The 22,639-nt window shown below is 50.9% G+C and overlaps 1 protein-coding gene across 1 annotated transcript; it reads right to left on the reverse strand.

Moving 5' to 3' along the window:
• Positions 1-18,249: 18,249 nt before the first annotated feature.
• Positions 18,250-21,927, reverse strand: LOC149367166 (uncharacterized). Its single transcript, XM_089572950.1, has 2 exons — positions 21,863-21,927; positions 18,250-19,412 (listed from the first exon to the last, which is right to left on the reverse strand). Exons 1-2 carry the CDS (start codon positions 21,925-21,927, stop codon positions 18,611-18,613), a joined length of 867 nt encoding a protein of 288 aa, XP_089429076.1. The 3' UTR covers positions 18,250-18,610.
• Between the last annotated feature and the right edge of the window lie 712 nt (positions 21,928-22,639).

Below are 22,639 nucleotides of genomic sequence, written 5' to 3' on the forward strand. Positions count from 1 at the left end.
TTCAGCGGTCTGTATTTTCGCTACACATTACAGCCACGGTTCCTCCGCTCCTCGATTCATGCACACAACACTCTCACCTTCACACGTTACGCATACACCGGGCGCAACACGGTCCATTCCTCTGCTTACACTTTACACCTCATTACCCGTCTCCCTCCCTCTCATTCCCACACTCACATTCTTTTCTCTTCTTCTTATTCACACTCTCGTGTTTGCCTTTCCTGCCTTCTTCACTACACTTCATAACACGTCGCGTTCCTGCCTCACTTCAAAATTCACTCATCCCCCACAGCATTTCGCCGCAATGCCTTCTTTAACTTTTTCACTCATACAAGCTAATTTAGACCATTGCAGAAACGCCACCCCGGTATTGGTAGAAAGATTACGGGAGGGAGACTTTCATTTCGCTCTCATCTCTGACCCTTACACACGTGCAGACACCATCACAGGTATACCACCCGAGTGGACCGTGTTCGCCGCCCACTCCGGTCCCAGTTCCGCCATCATCGCAAGACAACACCAATACGACATGTTTCCCATCACAGTCACGACACGCGTTGTAGCAGTCATCTGTTCCACGGCCACCGCATCGTGTTTATTAATTTCAGCATACGCACCACCGCACACTCCAATGACACAGACATTTGACGACATACGACAAGCACTCATCCTCACGGAGGGTATGCCGGTCGTCTTGGGGGGCGATTTCAACGCCAAACATACGGCCTGGGGACCACATATTTGTGATATCAGGGGTGGGGAGTTATTAAATTTCGCAATGTCCTCAGGCCTGCTAATTCTAAACGATCCGGCATCCCCTCCTACATACTCGACACCTTACACTGACAGTTGGATAGACGTCACATTTGCCACGAACCACATGCTCATTACACCTTACACATGGCAAGTCTCCGAAACAAGTACACTATCAGAACACAGACATATAGAAGTTATATTCGGAGCACAATCCACGACTCGACCACGCAGACTAACACACAGAGGTACCACACGACTTCTACACGACATGTCACAGGACCCATTTTTCAATGCGGTGGCCGGCGTCCGTCTTGCTTCGGCGGACGCAATCGACACGATCATTAACAAATTGCATCTTCTCATTGAAAAATCACGCAAAAAACACTCATCTTTCAGACCCGCACCGACACAAACACATCTCCCTGCGTCATGGTGGTCACAGGATCTTGCCACCGAGCGTTCGCGAGTGCGCGCTCTACGCAGGAGATACCAACGCTCCAAACAAATTCACATCAGACAACCCTATGGCCACATTTATTACACCGCATTACGAATTTTCAGACAGCACATAGAAGAGGCACGCCACCACGATACACAGTCATTGGCCCGAGATTTCATTAGGAGTGGAGTATTTGGCCCGCCATTCAAAATTGCATTTGGAAAACTCCGCGCACCACTCACACTTCCACCAGTAGAAACTCCAGACGGTACACTCACAACGTCACTACTCGACACAGCACACACTCTCCTAGCCACCCACGTTGCAACCGATGACACTACAACAGACCTTCCACAGCACGCAAACACGAGACTTCTTGCACAAGACACATCGCTCGGCGGCCCTGACGACGTGCCCTTCACTTACGGCAAGATTGACATTGCGTTCTCTCGCATTAAGCAGGGCACGGCGTCGGGCCTCGACGGCCTTACTCCACGAATAGTCACAACACTCTGGACACAACATCCAAATTTTTTCATCACTTTATTTTCGTCGGCCCTTCGCTTCGGTCACTTTCCCGTGGCGTGGCGAAAGGGTCGCATCATTTTCATTCACAAACCCGGAAGACCACAAAACACACCCACATCATACCGTCCCATAGTCATGAATTCGGTGTTAGGAAAGGTGCTCGAGCGTCTTCTCTATGGTCGCCTCTACCACTTCATGGCCCACCAAAATTTACTCCATTCGAACCAATTTGGATTCACCAAGCAACGGAGTGCCGTACAGGCGCTCTACGCTCTGGTTTCAAAATTAAGAGGGTTCCGAACAGACGGCCTCCACGCCATACTGATTTCCATCGATTTCAGGGGCGCCTTTGACAGTGTATGGCATCCCCTTGTGCTCAGTTCTCTTGCACAATGGGGATGCCCGAGAAATGTCTGCGCACTGCTCCGGTCCTTTCTAACGGACCGCGAGGTGGTATTCCGCTCTAGCGCGGGCGACGCGGTTGCGCGTCCCACCTTAGGCAGCCCGCAGGGTTCTCCGCTGTCACCGCTCCTCTGGAACATAGTTGTGCGTGGCTTGCTCGAGCTACCGATGCCAGAGGGTGTGTCGCTCCAGGCCTACGCAGACGACGTTGTCGTCGTTGTGCCTGGCAGTTGCAGGAAACAGCTGACGGCTCTCGCGGAGGAGGCACTCGGCCGAGTAGCCTCGTGGGCGAAGGGGGCAAGGGTCTCCATCAGCAGGGAGAAGACGGTGTGCCATCTCATCTCTCCCCCCCGGGGGAGTATGGGGCGCACACCTCCTGCCATTCGCCTCGACGGAGCCCGCCTGCAATTCAGGCCCTCCGTTCGAGTGCTCGGCGTTGTCTTCGACCGCACCCTGTCCTTCATAGCTCACTGAGATTTGCTCAAGGAGCGCGCCGAGATGCTCTCTGCGCGCCTCAGCACGTTCCTGCGGCTAAGTGGCACGCCGGCTCCCGGCCAGCTAAGGGCACTTTACACCCAGGTCGTCTTGCCGGCCCTCACGTACGCGTCCCCTGTGTGGTGGACCGAAAGTCCTCACTCCGGATTGCGTGCTCGTTTGGTTTCCGTCCAACGGGCCCCGCTTCTTGCGTTGGTCCGGGCGTACTCCACTACGAGCACGCGGGCGCTCCAAATTCTGTTGCGGGCGCCTCCTCTGCATCTCGACCTTGACCGGTTGAATGTGGAGTTTGCGCTCTTCGCACGTAGATTGGACGCAACGTTCGGTTCCAGAACGTATCGCGCCTCCGAAGTGGCGGCACCGTACGACGACACGCTTCAGCACCCTGCCGAGGCCGTCTCATTCACACACACACAGTTACACTCATCAGACATACCCTTTCACTCTCGTCTACACGGTTATCACATATACACGGACGGTTCATACACAACAACATCGGCTGGTGCTTCATACGTCGCATTTGATTCCATGGAACATCTCATTTCAGTCGGTCGCTTTCGGGTCGAGCTATCATCCAGTGCCTACGGTGCTGAGATCATTGCGTTCCATGAGGCCATTACATATTCTTAACATTACCAGGTACACTACCTATACACATATATACAGATTGCTTATCCCTTCTCAAAACATTAAACAATTACATCACAACAGACATTCGTATTTTTCACATCAAGCAATCATTACATACGTTAACACAGGCTCGACCCGTAGAGTAAAGGAACAACAAAATTATATTAATAATTTTGTAAATTACTAATTAATGTAATTTTCTTGTACATGTGTTCTTGTTATTTCCATTTTTTTTTTTACTTTCTCCCTCTTGGCACCATCATCGCTTTTGTAAATAAAAGAAGCTCTCCGAGGATTCATCATCCCTCTGTGCTCGTTGAGCCCTTCGGACACAATGCTACCGTGCCCTCCTTTTATTTTTTCCATTGGCTTTTTCCACCAAATTCTCCTTTTGGCCATTTGGGCCCTTTTCTTTTATTTTTGATTGGTTTAAGCCTGTTAATGCTCCGCAGGTGCAGGCTCTTTCTCATTCCACTTTATTTTTGCCGTTATTTTGATTTTAGCATGGAATGAGACTCCGACTGGAGCAGTACATGGGCGTTCGAGTACAGTACATGGGCGGGGCAGTTCGAGCGGCGCCGCTCGAACTGGACGGTCGCATTTTTTCTCGCTCCTGCTTGCTGATCGTGGGCGCGCGCACCGGGGTGCGAGCTCTTGGCGCTCCGCCCGATCCGGGCCGTTTTTTTTTTAATTTCTTGCAGCCTCCAGTTTTTGCGGACGCCTGGCCTCGGTCGCGGCGCCTTCTCTGCGGTCATCCGCCTGATTTTTGGGCCGTTTTTACGCCGCGGGACTTGGCCGCGCTCGCTGGTGTGGGCCGGCGTCTTTGGCTGCCCCAGCCCTGCTGCGGTGGCTGGGTCGCTGGTCCCCTTGGCCGGCTGAGATGGCAGACGAGGAGCCTGGTTCGCTGGAGTTGCGGTCGGACCCGGGCGCGTCGTTGGCCCATGACATTTCACCTGATGGTTCGTCAGGGGGCAGCACGGGGTCGACTCCTGCGCGGGTCCCTTCTGGGGAATCACCGGCGTTCTCGGAGGACGGGGACGCGGTCCTGGGTGACCTGCGGTCGCCCGACCTTGTGGGCCGCGAGTCCCTGGCCTCGGATGGGGCCTCTCGCGCCGAGGCGTCTTCGGGAGGAGTGGGGTCGGCCTCCTGTCCTTCCCGGATTGCTGTTGTTGGGGGTGCTGTGCCATCGGGCGTGGCGGCGCCTTCCGGGTTGTCTACTGACGAGTTTGCGGTTGCTGAGGGCCAGGTCCCGCGCATGGGCCTTGGCTTCGCCCCATTACCTGATTTGCAGCCGGTGCTGGACATCCAGCAAAAATTATCTACAATGGTGAACGAGCCATCGTACAAGCTGGTGGCTCATGCGCGGCCTGAGGTCGTCAACTTTGTGGCCGTCATCGCAAAGCACTGCTCGGACTTCCGAGCCCTGGCCGCTGACGAGCGGAAGTTCCCCGGGATATGTGGGCCGCGGGCCAACGAGAAAACGCGATGTTGCGCGAGCGCCTGGCGAGGGCCGAGGCGCGTCTGGAGACGTCGACCTCCCGAGCTCAGGCGCCGTCTTTTGCGGATGTGGTGCGTGGCCGGGCACCTTCCTCTGCTGTGTTGGACACTGTGGAGGCGGTGCAGTCATCTGCGGTTGCCGGTCAGCCTCTGCGGCAAGTCCCACATCACGTGGCATTTCTTACTTCTTCGGTGGAGTCTCAGGTCGCGCCGGGCGACTTAGTTAAATCTCTAAAACAGAACATTAACCCGGAAGAGGCGGGGATTGGCCCGGTTGTTTTGCGGCCCACGGCGACCGGGGTAACAGTTTTGGCGCAGGATAGGTCTAGTCTTGAAAATTTGCGTACTGCGGTACAGTCCAACTCGGTTACTCACGCAGTTATGTCTTTTAGGGTGGCCGAGCGTCGCAGGCCGCATGTTAGGATCATTGGGGCTGATCCTGATGTTGCGGATGGGTCTGTTATTGAACAACTAAATGCAAAGAACCCGGGACTTGACCTTGATCCGCGCGCCACTAAGCGCCGTTACACCTTTAGACAGCGCGATGGTGCCAAGACTCATGTGTTAGAGGTCGCCCCAGACGCTTTTAAACGTCTTATTGAAAGGGGCGTGTTTCTCTCGGTTGGTCCTCTGCGTTCATAGCAGAGGACTTACATGTGCCCATGTGTACGTTTTGTGCAACCTATGGGCATTCGCGTCGAGGATGTAAGCAGTCAGCGCATCCTGAGCGGGCCACCTGCACGAAGTGTGCGGTTAACCATCTTGCGGGGACTTGCATGGTTCGCGCGGGTAATGCGGAGGTGGCCTGCGCGGAGTGTTGCAGGGCGGGTCGTCGGGGCCCGTCGCATCCTGCAGGGGCGCGGTCTTGTCCCATTCTGATCGAGCGAATGGCAAGACTGCGTTCCAGAACTGATTATGGCGAGAGGTAAAAAGGGAATCTTGGTGTCGAGAGGGCGGGGAGCCGTGAATTTTTTTTTCTTCTTCTTTTTCTTTTAAGTTGGGGCTGGCGATGCGCCTCTGGGCGCTGGCGCTTAAGTTGGTTGGTTGGCCTCAAGTAGAATGGCACATACCCACTACGGGGGAGTGGCCAAGACACAGGCGGTGAACTGTTGGAATGATTAGGAGCTTTAGAGGAAAAGGAGAATTAATAGAGTATAGGCTGACAGATTGGACGACGCAACGAAAGGGGTCCTGTTAGATGAATGATCGAAGATGGGACGACGGCTTTGTGTGCAAATTTGAATGCATCATATGGAATGGTTCAATTTTGTATTGACTGAAAGAGACAGAAAAAAAATAAAATAAAAAAATAAAAAAAAAATAAAAAAATATAATAATAATAATAATAATAATAAATGAACTGTTTGATAATCAGAAAAATGAAAACAAATAGAAAAATAAATAAATAAAATTTACATTAGCATGGGAGTCGCTGTGTTTCTACAAGAAATTTTTGAACTGCACAGCGCGCACTCCTGTTGCTTCGTCCCAGCGAAGTAGCGCCAAAGGAAAGAACAACCTCAGTGGTCACAGGCAGACCCAGCTGGTGAAACGGAATTTCTAATAGGCGCCTCCTCAAAGAAGAGAATCGGCGGCAGAACAGCAGGTAGTGATCCACTGTCTCAGGCTCGGCACAAAATGGGCACAGTGGAGAAACCGCCAGACCAGATCTGTGAAGGTAGAAATTTAGCAGAGGAACTCGGCATCGCAAACGCGTGAAAGAGACATCCAGTCTGCGCGAACTCCAGTCTTTGCTGCTCCAAGGGTGCAGAAGGTGGTTATATTCGGGAGATGAAGTAAGCGCCGAGGCTGAAAATTCCTGAAATATTGTGTAACTGCGAAACCTCACCGCAGCTGTATATGCGCAGGTTGGCAGGACAGCAATTATTGGGCCACAGAGAGAGGCCCTTGCTAATGAATCAGCAACCTCATTTAACTGAATGCCCACATGACCCGGTACCCAAAGCAACCTCACCGAATTTAGATGGAGCGGGATCAGCTGCTTAAAGAGGCGTAATGCCCGAGACTCAGAGGGTGATGATAATGAAAAGCAAATAGATAGAGAGTCCGTCATAACCATGACTTGGGAAACGGCAGGATCTAATTTACGTAAGGCTAGAATGACAGCTAATAATTCGGCCAGATAAATTGGAGTGAAGTCAGGGAGACGGAGAGAAAAGGACCATCCCAATGCAGGTGAAAAAATGCCCACACCTGCCTTTTCACGATCCTGCGAAGCATCGGTAGCAATTAGAATATGAAAAGGAAAGGACCTTAGGTGGTCCTGTAACAAACCGTGAAGGAGAGGAAAGGGCTGGAGCTTGGCATTCGATGGGAAAATGTTATCAAATGCAATCTCGACTGAAGGTGAGATGTTATGCAGTGGATGGATATCTGTGAGCTTAATGTTTAAGGGATCGAGGGGGTTTTTCCATTCGGTTTTCGTCTTCATCTTTTGATTTTCGTGCCGCGCCTCTTAGGAGTGCTGGCGATTGTTTGTTCTTTTTCTTCTTCTTCTAATTTCTTTATTTTATTTCTGGTTTTTAAATCCGCCGCCAATTTTCTTAGTCTTTTTTGCTGTAATGTGTTAGCACTTCTTCTTTCTTTCTGGATTCATTTTTCTGATGGTAGCGGGTTTTTCCCCTTTGTACTTCGTCTTCTTTTGAATCTGGTACCATGTCTTTTTGCAGTGCTGGCGATTGTTTGTTCTTTTTCTTCTTCTTCGTTCTTTGTTTTGTTTTTGATTTCTAAATCCGTCTCTAATTCTTTTAGTTTTTGTCAATCACATTTTGCAATTCTTTTGATTGATTGGCAAGCTTTAGAATTTCTTTTTAGGCACTGTGAAGCTTTGGCACTTCTTTCTTTTTGGATTTTTTATTCTGATGGTGGTGGGTTCTTTCTATTTGTTCTTCGTCCTTTTCTTTTGATTCACGCGTTTTGCCTCTTTGGACCGCTGGCATTTATTTGTTCTTTTTCTTTTTCTTTTTGTTTTTTTGTTTTGTTTACGGTTTTTAATTCCGTCGCCAGTTTTCTTAGCTTTTTTCGATCGCGGATTTCAGGTCCTTTTGTTTTGCTTGATTGGCTTATTTCAGAATTTCGTTTTAAGTACCGCCATGCTTTGGCACTTCTGTTTTCTTTTCGTTTCTTTGTTTTGTTTACGGTTTTTAAATCCGCTGCCATTTCCCTTAGCCTTTTTCGATTGCTGTTTCCCAGTCCTTTCGGTTTTGTTGACTGGTTAACTTCGGAGTTTTTTTTTTGGGTACTGTGAGGCTTTTACACTTCTTCTTCGTTTCGGGATTTGTTATTTTGACAATGGGTTTTTTCAATCTGTTTTTAGTCTTTTTCTTTTTCCTCTTGCACAGTGCATCTTCGGGATTTTTTCTTTTTCATTTTCTTTTTCTTTCTCGGCTTTATTTATGGTTTTTCAAACCGCCGCCCTCTTTCTCAGTCTTTTTTGTTCATGGCTCCCCAGTTTTTTCGCTTTGCTTGAGTGGTTTATTTTAGGACGCGTTTTTAGGTATTGTAAAGTTTTGGCACTTCTTCTTTCTTTCTGGGTTTGTTTTTCTGATAGTGGTGGGGTTTTTCCATTCGGTCTTCATCTTCTTCTCTTGTTTTTTTGTTCGTTCTTTTTTCGAGCTCTGATGATTGTTTGTTCTCCTTCTTTTTCTTTTTGTTTCTTTGTTTTATGTAGGGTTTTTAATTCTGCTGCTTCTTTTTCAAGTCTTTTTCATTTGCGGCTCCCCCGACCTCTCGTTTCACTTGCCTGGTTAGTTTTAGGATTTATTTGTGGTAGGTTTTTGGTCCTGATTGATCGTTGTTTGAGGACTTTAGAGCACAACTTGCATGATGTGCCAGCACTCCGGTCTTTTCAACAGGCCTTTTTAGTAATTATCCTGGTTTTTTGTCACACTCTTCAGTGGCCGGTCCACATAGCTTGTTTCGATCGCGGTTCTGTTTGGTTGTTTTATTTTTCATTTCATAATTTTACGAAATGGCTCAAAATATTTCGGTAAATTTTATTCAGGCTAATTTGGATCATTGTCGTAGAGCAACCGGAGTGCTGGTGGCAGAGATGATGGCTGGTGATTTCGACTTCGCGATCGTATCGGATCCTTATGTGCGAGCCGGCAAGATTCCCGAATTACCTCAGACCTGGCCGTGTTTTGCAGATGGCCGTGCTCCGAGGACCGCGCTTGTGGTATGTCGGACGCGGTCAGATTGCTTCCCGCTTTTGATTACGGAGTGCGTGGTTGCAATAAGATGCACTACATCAATGCACTCATTTCTTTTGATTGCAGTCTATGCGCACCCTCATTCCCCTATGTCGCCCGTCCTGGGAGTGGTGGAGCATGCTTTGATGCTCGCGCTCGGGCTACCCGCGGTAGTGGCGGGGGATTTTAACGCGAAACATGAGGTTTAGGGTCCGGGTGTTTGTGATGTGCGGGGGGGTGAGCTTCTTAGCTTTGCAATGAGTTCGGGCCTTGTAGTTCTCAATGATCCGGCGTCCCCTCCCACATACACAACAAAGTACACTGACAGTTGGATCGACGTCACTCTCGCCACGCCGAGTTTAGTGCTGGCGGGGGTGCGTTGGTCAGTTTCAGATGTCGAAACACTCTCCGAACATAAACACATACATGTACACATTGGTGGTGGCGGGGGGGGGGGGGGGGGGGGGGGGGCCGCCAGGGAGCGTAGGCTGACGTACGCCGGTACGACGCGACTAATTAGAAACTTAGTAAACAGGGATTTTTTCAGGACGATTCAGGGTGCGTGCTTAGCTTCGGGAGCGGCACTCGATCGAATAATGGAAAAATTTTGCTCTATTTTTGACAAGGAGCGTCACAGACAGTCTTCGGTTAGTCGTGCTGGTTCAGGCGGGGCGGCGGTCAGGCGGGCGGAGTGGTGGACTGTGGAGCTGCAGGCTGAGCGACGGTGTGTTCGCGCACTTCGACGCAGGTTTCAGCGCTGTAGAACTGAGCCGCTCCGTCCGTTTTACCGGGCGGCCTTGAATAAGGCTTTCTCGAGCGATTCTCGTTCGCCGCCCGCGACCCCGCCGTCGGGGGTCGGTCTTCCAACAGTGGCACTTCACCGTCTTTCGCCCGGCCCGTCTTCGGGTTCGGCCGCTTCCGCGGCGCGTTCGCCTGCCGCTTCGTCGCCGTTCTCGGACGGCGGCGACGCCATCTTGGCGAACCTACCCGAGCCCGGCGGGGATGTGGCGCCGCCTGTCGTTCTCGTTTCGGGCGTCGCGGATCCTGACGTCCCCGAGTCCCCGCAGCCCCCGCAGTCATTCGGAGGGGTCCAACCACCACCTGGACCTCCTGCGCCCGCGCCCCCTCTGGGGACCGATGGCGCAGAGGGCGTTGCTCCGGCGTCTCCTCCCGCGGACTCCCTGCTCAACCTGGGGTTCGCGGCGATGCCCGACTTCGGGGAGGTCACCGCTCTCCAGGACCAACTCGTCCAGTACCTGAACACAGCGGAGCACAAAATTCCGGTGGCCCACAGAGTGGCCATCACCAACATCTTTGGGGAGGTCATCTCCCGTTGCGCCCGCTACCAGGCGCTTGCGTCTGATGCGCGCGGACGTGCGGAGGTCCTCCGTGCGATGTGGTCCGCTGAGCGGAAGGAGTCCGCCGACGCACGGGAGAGGGCCTCCGTCGCCGAGGCGCGCATGCACGTCGCCCCGCCACCGCCGGCACGACCCACCTTCGCGGAGGTCGTTGCGGGCACTGGAGGACCATCCGGTGCGCGGATGGGGGCGATTCCACCGGCTACCGACCCCGGCGGCCAGCGACTCACGCCAACGGAGCGGCAAGTAGCCAATCATGTGGCTTTTTTAACATCTATCACACCTAACACGTCTTCACCACAACAGTTAATTCAAACAATCAAAGCAAACATCACACCAGAAGACGCGGGCATTGGGCCCGTTACGCTCCGTCCCACGGCCGCCGGGGTCACGGTTCTCGCGCGTGACCGCGACACCATAACAAACCTGCGCGCAGCGGTGGAGAGCAATGCGGTCACGCGTGCCGCTGTTGCTGTGCGGGTTGCGGAGCGTCGTCGTCCGCACGTACGGGTCTGGGGTGTGGACCCTGACGTTGCGGACGGCGACTTGGTCCACAACATCGTTTCTAAAAATCCGGACCTCAACCTCGATCCACAGACGGTCGTCCGCCGTTACTCATTTCGGTCGAGGGACGGCACAAAAACACACATTATTTCACTGCCCGGAGAGGCTTTCAAAAGAGTTTTGGCGCGGGGACGTCTTACCATCGGCTGGTCCTCGGCAATGGTGGCCGAGGACCTGCACGTCCCCATGTGTACCTACTGCGCCACATACGGCCATTCGCGCCGTCATTGCCGGTCGAGTGGGGACGCCGGACGGGCCGTCTGTACTAAGTGTGCAGGAGGGCACACGGTGGCCGATTGCCCCGTGTCGCCGGACGATTCGACGGTGGCGTGTGCTGCTTGCCGCCGTGCGGGGAGGGACGGACCGCCTCACAGGGCGGGCTCACCTCAGTGTCCCGTACTCATTGCGCGGCTGGCCAGGTTGCGCTCCCGCACAGATTATGGCGCAGCTTGATCCTGTAACCTTCTGGGCGCTCCTGGGGGGAGCCGGATTTTTCCTTTCCACTGTTTCTTTTCTATACTGTGCTGTGCCCCGTTCTTCGACGTTGGCACGGTGCAGTCCCGCTACACACATTTTTCCTCATCCTCTTTTCCAGGATTCGACCTCTTTTTTCTTCTACGCAAAATCCAACCGTCGCATCTCATTCAATCACCACTATTCTTTTCTTCTTTTTCTTTTTCAACCTAACTCTCTCGACCTCCTACCCTTCTCAATCCGGCTCCCCCCTTCCGCCGCATATGTCACATGTGTTTCACCCATTTCATACGTTATGCACTTAACATGTGCCACACAACCAACACAAACACAACAAGTCCTACACACGCTACACATACTACACGCGTCACACATATCTCATTCACCTCGCATCATTCATCTCTCGTTGCATTGGTTATCCCCTGCACTCCCCTCTCCTAGCCCAAACCACACCACACCTTTCAACACGTCTCCACTCACAGGGGTCGCTTCCACTACACGCACCACTACAAATCTCACGTTATTATTCGTATTATTGGTTTCTCTACACACACATGGCCACTACACCTAAATTTTCATTTATACAAGCCAATCTCGACCACAGTAGGAACGCGACCCCAGCATTAGTAGAATCCCTAAGCAAAAACAACCACATGTTTGCACTCGTCACCGATCCATACACACGGCAGGACACAGTGCAGGGGATCCCCCCCGAATGGTCCATCTTTCACGCCACCTCGAAACCACGATGCGCCATCATTGCCCGTCACCCCGCATTCGATCTTTTTCCCATTCTAGTTACATCGCGCGTTGTCGCGTTGGTCTGCACGTCGGCCACCGCTTCATTTCTTGTCACCGCATATGCACCGCCACACTTTCCAATGAGCCCTACATTAGACGACATTAGACACGCACTAATACTAACGGAGGGGATCCCCGCAGTGGTGGCGGGTGACTTCAATGCCAAACACGCCGCCTGGGGGCCGGAACTGTGTGACGCGCGGGGGGGGGGGGGGGAGCTCCTGCGCTTCGCCATGGCTTCCGGCCTCATCATTTTAAATGACCCTGCGTCCCCTCCGACATACACCACGCCATACACAAACAGCTGGATAGACGTCACATTGGCGTCGCCGCCTTTGGCGTTGGCGGTGACCCAGTGGGATGTGTCTGACACCCTCACATTTTCTGAACACAAACACATCATTGTTCATTTCGGTTCCGCGGCTGCGTCGAGCCAGGAGAGGCGCCTCACGCACCGCGGTACATCACGAGTTTTAAATGCATTGGCTTCATCATCATTTTTCACAGCAGTGGCCGGTGCAGACCTCGCTTCGTCATCCTCATTGGAACACATTGTAACCAAATTCTACATGATATATGATCGCCTCAGACACAAACACTCTTCTACACGTCCAGCTCCACGCACATCGTCCAACACAACAGATTGGTGGACACCTGAATTAACGACTGAGCGCTCTAGGGTTAGGGCAATGCGCCGCCGTTATCAGCGCACTACAGATCACACACTCAGACAGTATTTCACCACACAATACTACACTGCACTCAGAACATATAGAAATAACATTGCAGCCGCACGTGATGCAAACATTCGAAACTTAGCACGCCATTCACTTAGATCGACCATCTACGGTCGATCATTTCAATCAGCATTCTGTAAATTACGCTCACCAGTCGTGCTGCCTCCCATCCGTAGGCCCGATGGTGCCCTCACATCGTCAACAAATGAAACAGCACAACTATTACTTGATACACAAACAGCAACAGATGACACATCACAAGACGACACTCATCACACCTCCATACGAGCGGCTGCGTCGGAATCCGATTTGGGGGGGCCCGATGATCCGCCGTTCACTGTCGGAGAAATTTCTCTGGCGGTGGCCCGGTTACGCCAGGGCGCGGCGTCCGGGCTGGATGGTTTAACGGTCAGGGTTGTTCGGGCCCTCTGGGACATTCATCCTCGCTTCATTTCATTCATTTTTAATGAGGCCCTAAAATTGGGCCATTTCCCAACGGTCTGGCGGCGCGGGAGAATAGTTTTTCTTCCAAAGCCCGGCAGACCGCCCGATTTGCCTCATTCTTATCGTCCCATCGTCATGAATTCGACGCTGGGCAAAGTGCTGGAGCGCTTACTCTACGGACGGCTGTATCACTTTCTTGCACGGGAGAACCTACTTCACACAAACCAATTCGGATTCACTAAACAGCGAGGAGCGGTGAATGCTCTTCACGCTCTCGTAACCAAAATTAGAGGGTATAGGACAGACGGTCTCCACGCACTACTCGTTTCCATTGACTTCCGTGGGGCTTTTGACAGTGTTTGGCACCCCCTGGTCCTGGCTTCACTGGGCCGTTGGGGCTGCCCGAGAAATCTCTGTGCGCTGCTGCGGTCTTTTCTATCTGACCGCGAGGTGGTCTACCGCTGCAGAGCGGGCGACGCGGTTGCGCGTCCCACCTTGGGCAGTCCACAGGGTTCTCCGCTGTCGCCCCTACTTTGGAACATCGTAGTGCGTGGATTACTCGAGCAGCCGATGCCAGAGGGTGTGTCGCTACAGGCCTACGCGGACGACGTTGTCGTTCTTGTGCCTGGACCGTCAAGGAGGGTCCTACAGGACTTGGCGGAGGATGCACTCGGCCGGGTGGCGACGTGGGCGCGAACGGCGAGGGTTGCCATTAGTGCGGAGAAGACGGTTTGCCTCCTTGTTTCCCCTCCCAGGGGAGGCATGGGGCGCACTCCTCCCACCGTTCGTCTCGACGGCACGGTTCTGAAATTCAGGCCTGCCGTCCGGATACTCGGAGTCTTCTTCGACCGCACCCTCTCGTTTTTGGCACACGGCGACCACCTCAAGGAGCGTGCCGAGCTGCTTGCCGCACGCCTCGGGACCTTCCTGCGGTTGAGTGGCGCACCGGCACCGGCCCAGCTCAGAGAACTTTACCAGCAGGTAGTCTTGCCCGCCCTCTCCTATGCTTCCCCCGTTTGGTGGACTGAGTGTCCCCACTCGGGTCTTCGAGCCCGGCTGGTGTCTGCGCAGCGGGCCCCGCTAATGGCGTTGGCGGGTGCCTACTCCACCACTAGCACTAGAGCTCTCCAAATTCTTTTGCACGCGGCCCCGCTTCAATTCGACCTCGACAGGTTGAATGCGGAGTTCAGGCTCTTCGTGCTACGATTAGACACAACATTCGGACAAAATTCTGTTCGTGCAATGGATGTGGCCCGGCCGTTTGATGATGCGCTCCAGCATCCGTCGGAGGTGCTTTCGTTTGGGTTCGTCCGTTTGGACGTGGCGGCGGCGGAGGCGGCGGCGTCGTCTCCGGTGTTCCACGTCTACACGGATGGCTCATACACACCGACGGCTGCAGGCGCCGCGTTCGTCATCATTACTCCATCAAATCATATATCATCCGTCGGCCGCTTCAGGGTGGAGCTCCCTACATCAGCTTATGGTGCGGAGCTGATTGCTTTCCGGGAGGCCCTACACTTCACACAACATTTACCTGGATCTCCACCTATCCACATATACACAGACTCCCTTTCACTGCTCACTGCTCTTTCTTCTCTCCTCACTACAGACACAACGATACACAACATCAAACAACTTTTACATTCCATCAAAACTTCCAGGCAAATCTCACTTTTCCACGTTCCTGCACACGCTGGCCTCTGGGGCAACGAACTTGCAGACATCGTTGCCTCACGCGCACACAAATCACCCCGAATACGAACATCTTACATCTCCAAAGCCACAATACGTACATCCTTTCGCCACGTGGCTCGGGTCAACTGGGCCACGTGGCGGCGTAACAATCACGAGGGAACGGGGATATTTACATGGGTACCCGACACACTAAATTTACCCAACACTTTCCCGCCTTCCAAACCACTCATTACACTACTTACAGCTCACGGACGATTCCCAGCATACTTTCACAGATTCGGCTTCACAAATACACCAGCATGTCCGTGCGGCCACTCGAACGGAGATGTCCACCATTACATTACAGATTGTCCACTTACACAACACATAACAACACAGCTTCCTACACCTCCATCGGGAAACACATCAACAGCACACTGGCGCCACTGGCTGGACAACCCTCGCCATTGCGCCCTTTTACTACGTGTTGTCTCCACAGTCAGCTCATTATTACCAAATTACACAAGATCATCTCATCACTCATAATACTCATTCAGTAGGTGGGGCCTCTCTGGCCAAACGAGGTGGATACTTTGTGTCCGCCCCACCACTGCTTGAGTACAATGCATGTTTCGCTTCTTCCATAATCATTTATTTATTTATTTATTTATTTATTTATTTATTGAATACTGCGGACATGCTGTATGTCCAAGCAGGAGAGGGAAATACATACAGGAGGGAAAAGCAAAACAGGTGCGATAGTAACGAACGATATAAATACAACAAAACAAGCAACGCAAAAGTACAATTGAGAACGCGGTTACAGCACAGCTACTAAACCAGCAGTGAAAATCAAGAATGATTACAAAACAACGGAGAGTTCTCCGGTAGAGCATTCCATTGAGAAACTGTTCTCGGAAAAAAAGAAAACTTGTAGGCATCTGTGCGTGCAAAAATAGGTTTCAGGCTAAGGGCATGCTTATGGCGCGAGGCTCGCGTGGAATCATTAACGATGTAATTTTCAGGTCGGATACCAAGTCGAGAAAAGTATAATGAATGAAGGAAGTTGAGACGGGCTTTCTTCCTTCTATCTGCCAGTGGTTCTAAGTCTGCGAGTTTCAACATGGCGGAAGGAGAGTCTAGGCGCCTGTAACGGTTGTAAATGAATCGTGCCGCAAGACGTTGCATTCTTTCTAGTTTTTGGATGTCATCTACCGTGTAGGGGTCCCATACAATGCAGGCATATTCGAGACTGGGCCTTAGAATAGATTTATATGCTTTCAGTCTTAGGGCACTAGGGCAACCGCTCATCCGAAGCTTCAGAAATCCTAGCTTTTTGCGGGTGGAGGAGCATATATTTTCGATGTGTTTCGTCCATTTGAGCCGTTACGTTATTGTGACACCTAGATACTTATATTCTTTTACAGCTCTGATTGCAATGTTATTAATGTTGTATAAAAAATTATGTTGCGTGGTCTTTTTACAGATGCAAAGAGAAACTGTTTTGTCAAAGTTAATAACCATTTCCCATTCATTACACCATTTAGCTAAATATTGTAGATTTGCATTCAAAGTAAGCTGGTCAGACACAGATTTGATAGACTTAAATATAATACAATCATCCGCAAACAGCTTTACGGACACAGAGGGATCGAGAGCTTCTGGGAGATCGTTTATATAGATATTGAATAGTACTGGACCCAGAACCGATCCCTGAGGCACACCTGAGTAAACCTCTAAGAATCGAGAGGTGGCTCCATCGATGTCGACAAACTGCTTTCGCTTTGATAAGTATGATGTGACCCAATTTATTATTTGATCCGGAATGCCTAATAATTTCATTTTTATTACTAGTTTATGATGAGGTACTCTATCGAAGGCTTTAGAATAATCTAAAAAAATCATGTCGACCTGGCCACCGCAATCAAGCACTTTAGCAAGTTCATCTACAGTGACCACTAGCTGTGTTGTAGTTGAGAATCCTCGACGGAAGCCATGTTGCGCTTTGGTCATTATTCCCGTGTGGTCTAAATAATTATTGAGGTATTTGGTGAGTACGTGTTCTAGCACTTTGCAGGAGGTGGAAATCAATGAAATAGGGCGGTAATTACCAACTTGTAGTCGGCTGCCGCTTTTAAAAACCGGAACCACGCGAGAAATATTCCATTCATCTGGTACTGTACCCGACTCAAGAGACTTATTAAATATTATTATCAAAAACTTGGCTAGTATTTCAGCGTACATTTTAAGAAAGGTAGTGGGAATATTATCGGGGCCGGGGGATTTCTTGGGGTCTAGCCGCAGGAGTAGTTCTACTATTCCTTCTCTGCTAATAGTGACACATCTTTCGAGACTGTTCAGACAACGATCGTTTAACGGAGTGTTAGATTTAGTGAAAACGCTTTGGAAATAAGTATTAAAAGCATCAGCTATCTCCTTTTTATCTGTAACGGTAGAATCATTGACGGTAATCTTGTCAAGTTTTCTACTTCCTTTGTTTGAGAGAAACTGCCAAAATTTACTGGGATTTTCAGTCACGAAACGACCAAGCGTCTCACCAAAGTAGCGCTGTCTTGATTCTTGTAACTGTGAAGCAAGGGTAGCTTTTAGACTGCTAATGACAGAAATGGCAGTGCTTTTCTGTCTCCGATATCGTTTCAGCTTACGTTTAACGTGAATTATATCTCTGGTTATCCAGGGGCTTCTCCTATCTACCTTCTTTTTTCTATCTGGAACAAAGTTATGCAGACAGAAGTGACAGAGAGTCCTAAACCTTACCCAAAGTGCATTAGCGTCACCACTATCGAATGATTGCAATGAATCTTCTAAATAGGAAACAATGCTAGAATGATCCGCTAAAGCAAAATTTTTTACCGTTACGATCCTAGAAGCAATCTTCAGGGATTGGCGTGGTAGTGAGCAATAAAAAAATACCAATTTATGGTCCGAGATTCCATCATGCACTTCGGTAGTACAGTTTGTTATGCTATTTGGACAGAGGGTTAGATCTAACACTGAAGCTGATGATTCAGTTACACGAGTGGGGGCTAGAACCACCTGCTTAAGATTATAAGCTAACAGCATGTCCAGGATAGTGTCTGCACTTGGTACTTCATGTGTGCCAGCAGTCAGCGATTCCCAGTCAACATGTGGAAGATTAAAATCACCTGCTATTATCATGTTATCTCTTCGGTATCTACCTAGCTGATCGTAAAGTTTTAACATAAAGTCTTGGTGAACTCCGGGCGCCCGGTAGACACCAACGATAACAATAGGATTACCACAAAAGTCAATTTGGCACAGCACACTTTCATGGTCACTGTCGATGGGAGGCAGAGCATGAGATGATAATCCATATTTAACCAGAATCGCAACTCCGCCTCCCCTCGATAAGCGATCCCTACGGTAAGCAGTGTAAGAAGGTGGGAAAATGCAACTGTCAAGCACATGAGGCTGCAGCCAAGTTTCAGAGATAACCACTACATGGGGATCGTAAGAAAGTAAAGCATGCTCAAGAAGTTCCTGCTTATTGCACACACTCCGCGCATTCAAACAAATAAGGCGAAAATCTTTCTGCTCAGTCAACTCGTTATCAAGGCGTCATGGCTCTTCCGGCTGCTTCGTGCTACGCAACAGCACCCTGCAGTTCTTTTCATCGTCCCACGCGTAAAGATCATCGTTTATCAGCAGTTTGTCATGAACCAGCTTTGCTTTATCGTTAGGGCGACGATCGTCTTCAAAGGACTGCCACAATTTCTTTCTTTTCTGTTGTGTGACGTATGAGTAATCGTGCGACACCGACACCCCAGAATCCTTGAGCTTGGAGCAGTTTTGAAATATTGCATGCTTTTCGTTGTAGTTAAACACGCGAAAAATTACTGGACGAGGCCTATCCATATGGGGTTTGCCAATTCGGTGGATCCGTTCAACTGTGCTCACCGAGACGCCTAGTTTATCTTGACATACTTTCTGGAGGACTTTTTCTTCTAAATCAGCTCTCGTTTCTTTTGGGCTTTCTTTTACACCAAACACTACAACGTTGTTCCGGCGAGCGCGGTCCTCGTAATCCACCATCTTCTTGCTTTGCGCTGCCAAGGCTTTTTGCAAATGCTTTACCGATTCCTCAAGTTGCCGTATCCTTCCTTCGTTAGCTTTGCATAATTCCAGAACCTCGTCTAGCTTTGTTAGCTTTGAGTTTATCTCAGAAAGGGTTGCATCGCGACTCTCGTTGCTTGCCTTCATTTCCTGCAATTCTTCCAGGATTAAGCTTAATGTTTCCTTCTGTCCGGGACCTGGATTAGGCTCAACGTCCCCGCACACAAGAATCAAGAGAGCTGACCAGCAGTCAACAATCATGCAAAGACACTTCTGAGGGCACGGCAGGACCACAAGTGCGTAATGCCTGGTATGAAAGCTACAATATGGATTGTAGAAACTAACCTGCACAACCAGCCAGGCGAATTTAGCCATGCTGCTCTGAAGAATGCTGCCGTGCCCTCTGAAGTTCACAGGACGGTCGGGTGGTTTTAAAGCGTTGTCTGGTGACGTCGCTGTCTCAGAAGCCCGGTGATGCCATCTGATGATAGCAGCTTGAATTGCGTGTCGGTCATCTTGAAAAATCGCTGACTTGAGGCCCAAGCATCCGTTGTCGCACGGCGCATGCCCAGCCAGACCAGGCTTGGTCGGTCCAGGCGGCGGCCCGGCGAGGCAAAGAACCTGCACAACCAGCCAGGCGAATTTAGCCATGCTGCTCTGAAGAATGCTGCCGTGCCCTCACATTTCTTTTTTTTTTCCTCTTTTTCCATTACGTTTCCCTTTTCAGCCCTCCTGCACACTTCTTTTTCTATCAGCCTTACCTTTTTCACGTGCATCGTTTCTCTTTTTCCTGTTTTCTGTTCCTTTTTTTTCTCTCTCTCTCTCTTTCTTGATTCTTTTCAGACCTGTCAGAGCGTCCGCCCTACACGGCCTGCGAATCATCCAGTTTATCTCTCCTGCTTATTTTCTCCTTCCCATCACTTGCCTCCTTCATTCCTGTTTTTTTTTGTTGTTTCCTCTCTGTTATTCATCTATTTATATAGTGTTTTTTTCCTTCTTTTATGTATATATTTGTATATAGGTTTTTTTTATGTGTATATTTGTACATATGTATATATTATTATCCATGTTTTTTTGCTTGTTTTTTTGTTTTTTGCTTTTTTTCTTTTCTTTTTTATCATTATTATTATTTCTATTTATTTATTTATTTATTTTTACTGCATATATTTATACGTATGTATATATTACTATTATTTTTACTATACCATTTTTTTTTCCCTTTCCGGCACCATCATTGTAATTTCACCATTATTCTTCACAATAAAACAGCTCACCGAGGCTATTTTCACCCTCTGTGCTCGCTGAGCCCTTCGGACACTATTGTTACCGTGCCCATTTTTATTTTTCCAATCGGCTTTTCCCACCAAATTCTTCTTTTGGCCATTTGGGCCCTTTTCTTTTATTTTTGATTGATTTAAGCCTGTTGATGCTCCGCAGGTACAGACTCTTTCTCATTCCACTTTATTTTTGCTGTTATTTTGATTTTAGCATGGAATGAGACTCCGACTGGGGCGGCCTTTAATAAGGCTTTGACCAGTTTTCGGAACCGGGTTGCTGCTGCGCGTGAGGCCGCTGCGCGCGAGTTGGCGCGACAGGCGGCACTTGAGAATTTATATGGCCGTCCTTTCAAGCAGGCTTTTGGTCGAATGAGAGGACCGGTGATTATGCCCCCTCTTGTTCGGCCGGATGGCACGTTTACCAGTTCTCTGCTGGAGACGGCGGAGCTTCTTTTGAATGCTCAGGTCCCATCTGATGATGTTGCTCAGGACTCACCCGAGCATGCGGGGATGCGCGCGGCGGTATTGAGATCCCATTTGGGAGGTCCCGACGACGTACCCTTCACGTTTGGAGAGACGGCGCTGGCGGTGGCGAGGGTGAAGATTGGTACGGCGTCGGGATTGGACGGGATCACGCCGCGTGTGGTCCGTGAGCTTTGGGCAAGTCATCCAAATTTCTTTCTGTTTCTTTTTAATTCGGCTTTGAAATTGGGTTATTTTCCTTTGTCTTGGCGTCGCGGGCGCATTATTTTTTTGCCCAAACCTGGCCGGCCGCCTGATGCCACGTCATCTTATCGCCCGGTCGTGATGAATTCGACGCTCGGTAAGGTGCTGGAGCGTCTGCTGTACGGGCGGCTGTATCATTTCCTGGCTAGTCGTGGGCTGCATCATGAGGCGCAATTCGGTTTCACCAGGGGTCGGGGGGCGGTTCACGCGCTCTACGCCCTGGTCCCAAAATTGCGTTCGTTGCGGGACGGCGGCCTGCACGTGCTGCTCGTTGCCATAGATTTCAAGGGGGCTTTTGATAGCGTGTGGCATCCTCTGGTGCTGAGTTCGCTCAGTGATTGGGGATGTCCGCGGAATCTCTGCGCGCTGCTCCGATCATTTCTTTCCGATCGAGAGGTGGTGTACCGCTCTTGTGCGGGCGACGCGGTTGCGCGTCCCACCTTAGGCAGCCCGCAGGGTTCCCCGCTGTCGCCTCTTCTGTGGAACGTAGTGGTGCGTGGCCTTCTATCGGTGGAGATGCCACGGGGTGTGTCGGTCCAGGCTTATGCGGACGACGTTGTCGTTCTTGTGCCTGGTCCCAGCAGAAAGGAGCTTGAGGTTTTGGCGGAGGATGCGCTCGGTCGGGTTGCGTCTTGGGCGAAGGAGACGAGGATTACCATCGCACGGGAGAAGACGGTGTGCGTTCTCATTTCTCCTCCTCGTAGGGGTATGGGACGCACAATGCCCGCAGTCCACCTTGACGGTGTACGCTTGCCTTTTCGGCCGGCGGTCAGGGTGCTGGGCGTCGTCTTTGACCGCACTCTCTCCTTCATTCCCCATGGCGACAGGCTCAAGGAGCGTGCCGAGAAGCTCTCTGCGCACCTTAGTACCTTTTTGCGGCTTAGCGGCATGCCGGCACCTCCCCGTTTGCGGGTGCTTTATCGCCAGGTCGTGTTGCCCACGCTCGCCTAGGCGTCGCCGGTGTGGTGGACTGAGTGTCCCCACTCAGGTCTTCGCGCGCGCATTTTATCGGTGCAGAGAGCTCCGCTTTTGGCGTTAGCGGGTGCTTATTCCACGACTAGCACGAGGGCGCTGCAGATTCTTCTGCACGCGCCGCCGCTAGCTCTCGACCTGGATCGGCTGAACGCGGAGTTTGAGCTTTTTGCTCTTAGCCGCAATGTCTCTTTTGGTGCGAGACAGTTCATTGCGACCGAGGTCGAGAGACCGTATGATGACTCTCTCCAGCATCCGGCGGCGGTGGTTGCTTTTCAGCACGTGCGGTTGGATGTGCGCGCTGCGGCGATGATGGCGTCGTTGCCGGGCGTTCATGTCTACACCGACGGATCTTATACGCCGACCGCCGCGGGCGCCGCATTCGCTGTTTTCGCGGCCGGGCTTTGCATTCGGGCTGTCGGTCGGTTTCGTGTTGAGGGTGCCTCTAGTGCCTATTGCACGGAGGTGGTTGCCTTCAGGGAGGCGCTTGGGCATGTGCGTGAGTTGCCTGGAGAGTCTGCCGTTTATGTTTACACGGACTCTCTCTCTCTCCTTGCGG

Source organism: Amblyomma mixtum, chromosome 1 (assembly GCF_055824585.1).
Source record: "Amblyomma mixtum isolate Tamu chromosome 1, ASM5582458v1, whole genome shotgun sequence".
Classification (NCBI taxonomy): Eukaryota; Metazoa; Arthropoda; class Arachnida; order Ixodida; family Ixodidae; genus Amblyomma; species Amblyomma mixtum.